We start from the raw sequence: 12,242 nt of genomic DNA, 5'->3' as shown, positions 1-12,242 counted from the left end.
ATAGTTTGAAATGATTACTGTGAAAGTGTAGAGAAATTTTAATAGGTTCTTCTGTAAAAGCGTAGAGAAATTTTAATAGGTTCTTCTGTTTAAAAAAAAGAGAAAAAACAACACACCCAATCAAATGAAAACCTGTTTTGTTGAAACTGTGTGCCTTTGGTCTAGCATATGAGATTCTGGCATCATTCTGATGCAATATAATGAATGAGCTTTGGGCTTGTCAGCTCTGCTCTCTCCTCATTTGGCACAACTGCGAGCAAGGGACCTGAAACTTCCTCTTCTCTTTTTATCTAACCGCAGTTTAGTGTTACATCTGAACCCAGACAGTGTTTAATCCTACGTACTGATTGCTGATGCAAGCCAGCTTCAAACAACCATGGTTGTTTTAATAAACCGAAGTTAAGATGAACTGCAATTTAAAGTTTGGGCATAAGCTCATGTACCTAACATTCAACCATAGTTTAGCATTACAGCCGAACCAGGAATAGTGTAAATTACACTATTAAACATGAATTGGATAAAATGGCAATAACCATCCGTTTTGATCTAAGCTGTGATGCTTGTCACGTGAGCTTATGGAGCCACGCTGTACTCAGTCAATTTAGTTGGCAACTAAATTTAGAATATGCGTGCCTGCTCGGTGATAGTTATCTTCCAGTAATATTTATCTTACTATATATTACATAGGAGCATAAGTTAAATAAATTCTAAGTTGAATGCCAGATCGGAGCATATGTGTAAAATAAAAGTAATGATTTTAAGCAGGGGTCAGCAAGCTTTTTCAGTCGTGGGCTGGTCCACTGTCCCTCAGATCATGTGGTGGGCCAGACTATATTTTGAAAAAAAATATGAACGAATTCCTATGCCCCACAAATAACCCAGAAATGCATTTTAAATAAAAAAGGACACATTCTGCTCATGTAAAAGCACACTGATTCCCAGACCATCCGCGGGCCGGATTTAGGAAGCATCTGGCCCCCGGGCCTTAGTTTGGGGATCCCTAGTTTTAACCATACTAGCCACAAGTGAGCAGGATGGTTGATAGCCCCTGATAATCAATAATTTAAAATTTTATCTGGATTAAAATTCCAAAATCATTTCCTTATTTCCACAGTCCCACTATTATCTAAATGCTGGATGGTTTATTTGACAAATCTAGGATAATTACAAAAGGTCAGCTCAAAGTTCCCCCCTGGGTTGTCCAGATTGTATGTTCATGATCCATAACAACTGCCAACATTATCCTATACCTAAAAATCACTTTCTCTCGATCGCTCTTACAGATTTGCAATGCTGCATTATATATACAGAAACTCAGAATGTCCCGTGTTTAGATTGCATTACACAGGGCAGTTTTCCTACATGGATTACGCTGAATGGTGTGAAGATTGTGGCAGTCTGGGCTTCTTATGTGTACATGCCTTGGGAATCCATTGCCCACTTCGATTCCCCCAACATATATATACATGTGGCAAGAGACACATGAACAGTCTTCTTACATGGATGTACCCATGTAGAAAAAACATCCTGTGAAACATCTCTACACTGGGACATGACTGGGTGATGGAATAGGATGCTCTCCTTTCTTACATCCTATTTGGATTTTACATAAATCAGCTTATGAATCGTACCTGTCAAGACACCTGATTCATAATGTGTTTTGTGCCCCATTTGTATTGGTTGTATGTAACAGTTTGCCATAAATCATTTGTGATACACTCCTTCAAAGTAAAATGTTGTGTCTGTTAGTCTGTGTACACTTTTCCCCCACTGTGTACCAGTTGACTTCATCCTTGTTACGCACCAGTTGGCTACACAAAGCCAAGAGAAGGCAAAATCAAGTGGATGAGTGAGTATTTTCAACAATTGTCTCCACATTGTGTGTGCCCACTTTTGCAGTAGGGTCATGTTGCCTTTCTCCCTTGCATACCTGTTATATAAATGTCTTGCTGTTTTTATGATGCCTTTGTCCTTAGCCTTCCCATGTGCACTTTTTGTTCAGAACATTTGTCTGGTATAATGTAATACCACAGGGAAAACTACAAGACTTGGACCCAATTTATACATTCCTTTTGCAGCAAGGAACCCACGCAAATAATGCTTTCCTGTGGCTGGTCTCCCATTTTACATTGGTGATGTGTATAAGCATTGAACCAATGGGTTGTTTTGATAATGTGACTATTTCCTGTGCCAGCTTGCCTCCTTTGAAGTTGTTGTTGTTGACTTGGGAAGTAACCAAACAATCCAAAAGACTAAAACGATTCACAGGAAAGCTGTTTTTCAACAGTTCCCATGCCACAGAGGTATTGTACAAACCAGGAATGAACCTGTGGCCCTATAGGTGTTGTTAGACTCCAGCATACATCTGTCTCAGCTAGCATGGCAAATGGAGTGATGCGGGTTTTCATTCAACCAAATCTGGAGGGCCACAGATTACCCAGCCCTGGTGTAAATTGAGCCTTGGAATTATAGAACTGTAAGAATGACTAGGAAGTCCCAACTGTCTGCCCAAGGCAGGATCATCTGCCAAGTACTTTCATACGTTTATTTTGATTTCTGCACAGAATAAGGCCAATAAAGGTTTGCCTGCCTGGATGGCAGAATCTTAACACTGAGAACATAGTACACAACAGGATTTCAAATATATATTTCCACCCGTTGCAGAATGGATGCCGACATATTTTCTAAGTAAGATCAGCTCATAAATATCAGGTATTTTGTAGTAGGACATGCCCATTTGGTTGAGGGGTGGGAGAGTGAAATATCACCTGTCAATTTATCAAGAATGTCCTTGTTTTGGAAACTATGTAATACTTAAAAGTGTCACTTGTACTGTATGATACAGCAGCTGCATAATGTACAAAAATAAACAATAGTTTGTACAAGAAATAGTTGTAGGGGAAACTACTACAACCCTGGCTGAATATACACTCCCATTAACTCTGTATGCAGTAAGCTATCGCCACTGCCTTAAAAAGTGGTGTACAAACAAGTCTATTTCTATCCTGTAGCTGCCATGTTGTTTCTTGTGGAATCCTGTGTTTTGATACATTTTCCTCCAAACCAGCTTCAGTCTGAATTGAGGAAAAGGATGGCCTACTTGTGTTTTAAGCCGGTAATATGTATTGCAGCCCCCCGTGGATCTGCTTAAACTGCATTTTCTTTGCAAATGTATGTTGGTTATTTCATTTATTTATTTAAGGAAGGTCTTTCCCACTCTTCGGGTAAAACCTCTCTGAGTAGCTAAAATAAGGAACGACTAAAACCATGGTAAAATGTGTTTTGAAAGACCCAACAGGAACGACAGAAAGCCAGGCTAAAATGTTATATAAGAACTCGACATCTGAGTCAATAAATAGGCCTGCACACCAGAGACTGCATCAGGCAAGACTCCTAAAGGGGAGCATTCCAGAGTCCATACTCCAGAGGAATGTGGTGCTACAGTCCAATGGGCTGCAGCCATTAGCAGTGGCCAAAGACATTTTGCTGCCTCAGGTGGAATAGCAAATGCACACACACACACAAACACACACAACCCCACCTCAAGGTGAGTAGTACTCGAGCCTGGCCAAGCTATCTTGTACCCTGAGGCAGGAAGTCTCACAAACCCTTCTATAATACTATAATTATCTTACATTAAAAATTAACCATTTGCCCTTTCATGACACCTAAAAGTAGCTACTTGAAGCAGTTGCTTCCTTCTGCCTAATGGTAGAGATGACCTCGCTCTGCGTTTTGATCCTTGTCCCTCGTACGCCTAAGCAAACCAGAATTGTAAAATAGCTTGGGGGAAATCATCTCTGGGCAACTGCCAGTGTGCTGGCCCCAAGGGTTTGTCTGTGAAGCGAGGTCCAAGTCCAGTTCTGGGTCTAGGGGTCCAAAGGAGGTCAGTCCGGCGGGGAGCGAGGCAGGGAGCAGGTCGAGGTCCAAGGCAGGTTCAGGCACAAGGTTGCAGGTTGAGCACACGCTTGCAACTAAGTTGCTCACGCAACTTGGGCTGGGTCTGGCTGGCTTTTATCTGGCCCTATGCTTAGGGCGGCCCCGATCCTCCGGAGACTCGCCTCTCCTCCGGGCCTGGAGGCGAGCACTCCTCCTGTAGGGACTTAGCTCCCTTCGCCTCTCTGTCCTGAGCCTCTGCAGCTCAGGAGAGGCTGGTGGGTTACTGGACCCAGGGGCTGCCTCAGCTTCCTCTGAAGAGGTTGGGAGTGGAGCACCTGCAGGCAATGGGTCCTCCCTCCCATCAGGAGCCAGAGCAGACTCTGCTGATGCCTGCACCTGGGGATCCAGCACAGGTGGGGATCCTTCAGGCTCAAGCCCTGGCCCCGGCTCAGCTGGTTCTGGAGGCGGGGAATCCTGTGCAGGCTGGGATCCCTCAGGTTCAGCATCAGAGTCTGACTCCCAGGCCATCACAGCCAGTAGGCTTTATTTGTCTCTAAGAATTCTTAAGCCGTAACAATTAATAGATAATCAGACAGTTTGTAAGTTAATCTATTATTGCCTCTTTTACTTATTTTTCGCCGGGTGCGTATGATTTCTGCCAGACTATCCCCATGAGAATAATTTTTTTAAAAAAAAATTGCCTTGAAGAAACAGATCTCAGAAATTGGCTGGCTGCCTATAAGTTGAGTTGCCTTCCCTTCATCCAAATGAAACAGATTTTTCTATTAGCTGGTTTTTATCATAAGTAAGCGTCAAAGAATGAGAGTCAAAGAACTTCAGTTTAACACACACACACACACACACAGTGTGTGGATGTGTGGGTGTGGGTGTGTGTGACCCTTGTTCAACTGGAAGAAATAACACTGAGCTGCATTTTAATATGAGGTTGTGTATCATTATTTGTATCGATTAAAAACAATAATGTAAAAGCAGAACTGCTGGATCAAAGCAAAGGCCCATCTAGTCCAGTTCTCACAGAGGCCAACCAGATGCCCACAGGAAGCCCACGAGCAGTGTCCCTAATAGCAATTTCAATTGCATTTCCTAGCACACTGCCACCAATATTGAAGGGAGCAGACAGACAGTATGACTAATAACCTTATCTTCCACAAAACTGTCTAGTTGCCTTTTAAAACCATCCATCCTGTGGTAGCAAATTCCATACCTTAACTATGCACTGTAGGAGACAGTACTTCCTGAATCTTCCAACATTAGACTTCGTTGGACGGCTGTGGGTTCAAGTATTATAAGAGGAGGAGGAAAACGTGTCTCGTGTCTTCTTTCTCCATCCCTTGCTAGGAGTGGCTGTGGGTTCCCCCCAGCACCGGTGCTGAAGTTGACGCTATTATTTATCAATTTATATACCACTTTATGCCAAAATAGGCTTCTAAGCAGTTTACAAGTATAAAAACCAGTTACGCCAACTTGAAAATACAAGCACCCATAATTAATATGGACATGAAAACAACCCCATTTAAACAACAGGAGGCTCAGGTTGAGAGATCAAAGGAATGCTAAAAACATTTTTGTTTTAGACAAGCCTACCTGGAAATGTTGAATGTTGATGTGTATTTTAAACTGTTGTTTTTAACTGCTTTTACTGATAATTCTATTGTTTTGTTTTCTTTATGAACTGCTCCGGGGTTTTCTTTACAGTCAAGCAGTGTATAAAATTTATGAAATAATAAATAATTTCCAGTACAGCAGATTGGGGCAGGAGGGTGTAGGGAATAGGAAGGCCTCCGGACATTCAGCTTCTGAAAAACATTTGCAAACCGGAACACTCACTTCTGGGTTTGCGGCGTTTGGGAGCCGATTTGTTTGGGAGCCAAGCCATTCGAGTACCAAGTTACCACTGTACCTTGCTTCCTTTTATGCTTAACCCAGGCTGCATATTGCAAGCGATGAATCTTGAACCGTTCATCAATTAAATAAATAAATCCCCATCTACAAATCCATTCATTCAACATAAACAAAAATAAAGGGGTGGAGAATAATTCTCTTTATTAATTGAGAATTTACAACTTGAGGGAGGCTCACCTACCTTATCTTTAGGCACCAGGCTTTTCGTTGTTGTTTTTTAAAATCTTTTCCACTGGCCTTTCCTTTTATCAGTGGGTGCGATGTTTTAGTCCTGCCTTTTAAAAAAAAATCCGAACATGTTTTACATGTTATTATGCCGGTTTTAATGTATATGTTATTTATTTATCTGTTGTCGTAAGCCACTTTGAGCTGCTTTTGTTTTTGTTTTTTTGTTTTTTTAAGTGACTAATGACTTTAATTACTAATAATGAATCAGAATAATGACATCAGCGTTCATGATAATGGAAGGTTTTTGACATCAGGGCATTTTCAGCTTAGAAAAGGACACAAGATACTTTCGCAAGAAACTCCGTACGGGCTCTGTGACCTTGTGTGGGTCACATGACTCGTGTGGGAACACGAAGAGGAAGATGTACATCCCGGTTTGGGGAATCAAGGTGTTGGAGGGCATGCCATAGCATAGTTGCCATTGCTGCCTAGCTAGACCACACGGTATTCTGGTAAAGTCTATGTACAAATTCTAAAAAAAATGCAGCTGTATTGGTCTGTTGTAAGAAAAATGGGAATGAATAGTTAACGACATCTGTTCCACTGGCCTGCAAGGCCGAGGGGACCAAAACACTCTGAGGGGGCATCAGAAGATGGAAGCATATCCTTGTCAGATGAGGAGGGGTGGTGGAGACTGCCTCCCCAGGAGCTTTCCAGAGAGGAGGAAGGGGCAGAGGGTATAGATCTACAAGCATGGTTTGAGACAGGGCAGGTAAAGGTAAAGGACCCCTAGACGGTTAAGTCCAGTCAAAGGCGACTATGGGGTTGTAGCGCTCATCTCACTTTCAGGCCAAGGGAGCTGGCGTTTGTCCAAAGACAGCTTTCTGGGTCATGTGGCCAACAGGACTAAACCACTTCTGGTGCAACAGAACACTGTGACGGAAGCCAGAGCGCACGAAAACGCTGTTTACCTTCCTGCCGCAGTGGGACCTATTTATCTACTTGCACTGGCGTGCTTTCGAACTGCTAGGTTGGCAGGAGCTAGGGCAGAGCAATAGGAGCTCACCCTATCATGGGTATTCGAACTGCCAACCTCCTGATCGGCAAGCCCAAGAGGCTCAGAGGTTTAGACCACAGTGCCACCCACATCCCATGAGACAGGGCACACTCTAGAAGAAGATAGGAGTTGGGAAATAATGGGTGATGGAGAGCAGGAACAAGGTAGCTTTGGACAGAGACAGCCTGTGCAGTAGCTAAATGACCCGCTGTCTCTGGAGAGTTGACCAGAGCCCCCACCTTCTCCAAAACCAGACGTTCAATGTGAATAGCTGGACAGAGAGCCCAAATGAAGTTTGCCCTTAGCAGCCACCATAAGGAGCAGGAGGAGTCTCATTGATAGGGAATGGGGGTGGAGCTTTACTCAGAGCAACACCGGTTCAGAGTAGGTGCATTTCTCGGGCTTCTTTAAGTTCCTGAAAGAACAAAAAAGCTTGCTCTTTCTCTGCCTCTCTGATTTCCTGGGCAATTAGCCAGGAGCCGTTGACAAGCACCCTGACAATCCTTCACATTTTGATCAGGGATTGGTAATTTTGAAAAACCCGGGCCAAATCTGTCACTTCCCCAGCCTCCAGCCTTCTCCCTCTCATCCTTTGGTAGACCGTGCCCACTTAGGCAGGCTGGTGGGGCAGAGGACTGGGAGAGAGGCCAGCAGTAGATGGTGCCAGAGTCAACGACAGGCAGAGGCAACTCATGCTAGTTTTGCCCCCATTCTCCTCTCTGCTGGGTTCCACAAATGGCAGCACTGAGACTGAAGCAGGAGGAAGCCAACAGCCAGTGGGCTGGGTGTAAGTAAGATGGCGGGCGGTGGGAGGCCTAGCTGAGCTTAGCAGGGCAGTGCCCCCATTTGCTGCGATGGACCAGCCTCACAGCTCCCATCCACAGGAAGCAAAGATTGGCCTGCTTGAAGGCACATTGCAGGGTCTGAATGGACTGGTCCAGCAAAACTAGTTTGTGATTGGAGGCCTGCCTCAAGCAACTCATTTGGGAACAATTAATCCCCTTCCTCCAACCAGTGCAGGTTAAAGGCTCAGGATATGAGCAATTAATTGTGTTACATTTGTTCACAGCCCAGGGTTGTGTTGACATTGTTGCTCGAGCCAACTTCCATATTGCCCTCTGCACTGGTATCCCTCAGGAAACTCTCTTCACTGTCTTTACCCAAGCCATTTCCCAACCTTTCATTTCCTCTTACCCAGTGCTATTTTTCTAGAAAAAGAGGTGCCGGAACTCCCTTGTTGTCCTATAATGGCAATGGCGACCACCTGAGATGTGCCAGAACTGAGTTGCAGCAAGTTCAGGCTGGAAACAGTCCTTCTCTTACCCTTGATTTATGCAGCCCATAGAGTTCCACAGTAGAGCTAAACAGTTATTTTTCCACCTCGAAACACGGCATTATTCATTGTCTCTCTGGAATTCTTTATTTTATTTTTGAAATGGCAGAATTCCGTTAAAGTTGCGGATGAAACTGCTGTCACTCCTTCAGCAGATTTGTTTATTTTTAAAAACGCTTTACAAACAACAACAGGGAGCTGACCTCATACCCATCACCTGGTGGCAAACAATATCATGGTACAACAAATTTCTTCTAAGATGACCTTTCAAAATAATATATTATCCGGTTATGTTCACTCATGAAATGAAGCAGTTATCTTAATTCAATAGCCTCAGCCTAGTGCCACAAAATGATTTTTTAGCCACTTAATGAGTCGAACAATAGATTGAAAAGTAAGACAGTTAATCAATGAAAACTCGGAAGCAGGTTGAGGGTTCTCAGTAAACCCTGTGGCCAGATCAGGGGGTCTGATGTGGGCATGTAGTTTCATGGGCATAAGGAATGCCACAATTTTTTCAGTACAATTACATGTGCAGAGCATTTCTCGACCCTGAAGTGAGCAATGTATCCACCATTTGCATGGGGCATTGTGCTCATCCAAATTCCCACATATGCACTGGAGCTGATGGTTTAGCACATTGATGTGCAATCCAGAGCCTGATGGGTGTGCAGGACACCCATGCATCCAGGATGGAGAGATTGATGCACACTTTTCCTTCCCATCTGCGACAGCAAATCCTCACGGGGCATTCACAGCCTGTATACATAAATATAGAGGATTGCAATTATCACAGACAAGTGGGGACTGTGAGAAAATGTTGCCGTGTGGAAAGCTACTGTCCGAGATTCCAGGCAGGATCTTTCCCCACAGCACCCTAATTTCCTGTATCCCCCACACCCCACCGGCACACAGAGTTGCTTGGTCAGTCCACCGTGGGTTGTTTTTGAGGCTCTCACCTCCAGTCCCACCCCTTAAAAAAAAAAAAAAACCCACTGGTCCTCTTGCAGCTCTGTAGGTCTTCCCAAGCCTGGTGGCACTTCTGCTTGTGTGAGGATGGTGCCATTGTCCCTCAATAAGGATCCACACTCAAAGAATGAGTTTGGCATTTGGCTCTAGCAAGCTTTGCCAATCTGGTGCCTTCCAGATTTATGATCCGTGGCACCGTATGTCTGCAATTGCTGTTGAAGGACTGGAGTGTCCTAGTCAAGCAGTCCTTGAAAAACCCTCAAAGGGGGTTTCTGAGATCTGCTGAGCTGCGTTGAAATATACTCTGAGTCAAGTGTGAATTTCATGCTCTTTATTCAGCTCATAGTAGTGAGGAATGCAGTTCCCCCAAAACGTTTGCTTTATATACACTATTTACACAATGGGCCTCACGTGATTGGCTAATTCCAGGATACTCCTGTATGCCAATCAGGTTGCAGATTCACTTCCACCTGGAGCTGGATTGGGTGGCTCCTGCGGACCAATCAGACTGCTGCAATCTCAATCCTATTGTTTTAGGACCAATCAGGCTGCTGCATTTTGGATCCTATTCAACTCAGTACATAACATGCGTTCACACTATACATTTAAAGCGCATTGCTTCCTCCAAAGAAGGAGTTTGCCCCCGCAGTATTAAAATTCCCAGCATCCTTAACAAGCTACAGTGCCCAGCATTCTTTTGGGGAAGTCATGTGCTTTAAATGTAAGGCATGTACACCATCTTCAACGTATGGATTGCATCCCCAACTCTTTGCTTGGTTATGCTGCTAGGAGTCCCTGGTTTACTCTCCACCCAGCAGTTAGTCAGGTTTGACCCTACCTTATATCCGCTGGTGCTTTGCTGCCCTTTAGCTAATCTCAAAGTCCAAATTAGAAGGTTGCTTTTTGTTTACTTAGGCAATTGTACAGCTAAATTGTATGAGGGGAAAGTCACAAGCACATCTCTGCCCCCATGGTCACATCCACACCATGCCGGATGCTGAGAGTTGTTAGAAAACATATCAGAATTACAACTCCCAGCACCCTATAAAAACTATAGTTCCCATTGTCTTTTTTTTTAAACAGGGGGAGCCATAACTGTTAAAATGGCATAAAGTGTTTTAAATGTATGGTGTTGATGTGACTCATGTCTTCTTTTGCATTTCTAGCCTGAGTCAGAGGACTTCCTGAAGTTTCTCTCTTAATCTAGAGCAGCATTCCCAAAGTTGGTGCCTTGCAGATGTTGCTGTTGGACAAACAACTCTAAGCTGGTGCCCCCCATTGGCCATATTAGCTGAGTTGTGGTCCAACAACATCTGGTGGAGGAAGGTCAATTCAGACGAAAGGGCATGTTACAACACTGACTAATTACCAGGTAGAAAATAACAAACCCAAAAAATGTATCTGCCAGCTACTGAAGTGCCACACAAAATCTGGGTTAATTTGATTATAAATTGTGTAAAACATTTCTTTCGATTTCTGAACATAATGCTGAAATCTAAAGTTGAGTGTCGTAGATATTGCTTAATGGTGTCTCTTTTTCATTTGCTGCCTCACACCCAAATGCTATATCCATTTTGTTTTGTGCTTTTGAAAGACTTATTATGCATAGTTCAGCCATTCGAGAGACTCACACACAAACACACACATCCCCTTTTGCTTTTCTGTCACTAGCTGGTGAATGAGCAACAAGAAAGCAGACCCCTCCTGAGCCCCTCCATCGATGACTTTCTTTGCGAAACCAAATCAGAAGCCATTGCAAGGCCTGTGACATCAAATACAGCAGGTAACTGAAAGTTCTACTACTGTTGGTCATGTTCAAAGCAATCCTTGGATGTTGTCTGGCATTTAGCTGTTCCCCTATTCCACCACTCTTCAAAAGCTCATGAAGTGGAGAGTTATGAGTGTCCAGCATAATCATAATAGAAAGGGATGCAGACACACACACACAAAACTGAAGGCTTAATTCAAGGAAGGGCAAACTGGTGTTGTTAGCAGAGCCACTTGCAGGCAGAGTCCAGAATGAAAAAGAAACTGATAATATTTTGCTGGGTAAATGGAACAAAAGCTGTAGATAATATGAAGCCAAATAAACAGAGAGGTTTTGCCTTTCTTAATTCAGGCCTTGTTCCTAGCAGGAAGACTTACAGCTACACACACAGGTGAAAACTCCCTCAGAACTACACAGCCAATCAGAGTGTGTGGTACCTCAGCAAGTATCATGCCATTCTGACTGGTTCCTAGGAAACATCTCCACTGTCACCACCTCTCTTGGTCTGCTGCCTGTCAACAAAATTAACCCTTAGTTTACTAAGTGAATGATCCCTGCTGTTATGCTTCCAACAGTTGTCAGGCATTACAACAGTTGTAGTCCAACAGCAATTGAAAGGCCACAAGTTCCCCATCCTTGGCCTAATTGCTGGTCAAAATACCATTGAAGAGGAGAAAGTGAGGCACATTTACATCTATCTTTTGACCTACTTTCATATTTTTAGCCTTTCATCTGACTCCCATCCTTCTCATAGTCCTCTGTTCTCTGTGTCCTCATGTGTTTGATCTTGACTTAATCTTCTACTTCCTATGTCCAAATATATCTGCTGTTGCATCATCTTCTTCTGGTGCCCATTGGTTCTTTTCTACCCCGAAAGCCATTTATCAGCTACTTTCTCTCCCTCCATGAAGGAATAAAAACTGTTTTCAAACAGAAATTTTACCTAAGAGGGATGAGGGGCAAGTCATCACTTTTAAAACATCTATAAGTATCCACCAGAAGACTGCTTTGTGCCGCTGAGTGCATCTCCCCAAAGAGCTTTTATTGGCTGCTACTGGAGACAATATTCTGGGCCAGATGCTTTATTTGTCTGACCTAGGAAGGCAGTTCTTATGCTAAGTAAAAAGAAGAAGAAGAAGAAGAAG

At 43.6% G+C, this 12,242-nt stretch overlaps 1 protein-coding gene across 5 annotated transcripts in view; it reads left to right on the top strand.

The window, feature by feature from the left end:
• Positions 1-12,242, top strand: part of PEX5L (peroxisomal biogenesis factor 5 like) — a 161,533-nt gene that overhangs the window by 105,890 nt on the left and 43,401 nt on the right. For all 5 annotated transcript variants that reach the window (XM_033150706.1, XM_033150709.1, XM_033150710.1 and 2 more), the window contains one exon: positions 11,001-11,112. In XM_033150706.1, the coding sequence (XP_033006597.1) occupies positions 11,001-11,112 (112 nt within the window). The remainder of the gene's footprint in view (positions 1-11,000; positions 11,113-12,242) is intronic.

The sequence above is a fragment of the Lacerta agilis genome, chromosome 5 (assembly GCF_009819535.1).
Source record: "Lacerta agilis isolate rLacAgi1 chromosome 5, rLacAgi1.pri, whole genome shotgun sequence".
NCBI classification, from domain to species: Eukaryota; Metazoa; Chordata; class Lepidosauria; order Squamata; family Lacertidae; genus Lacerta; species Lacerta agilis.
This window is presented reverse-complemented; position numbering and strand designations above follow the sequence as displayed.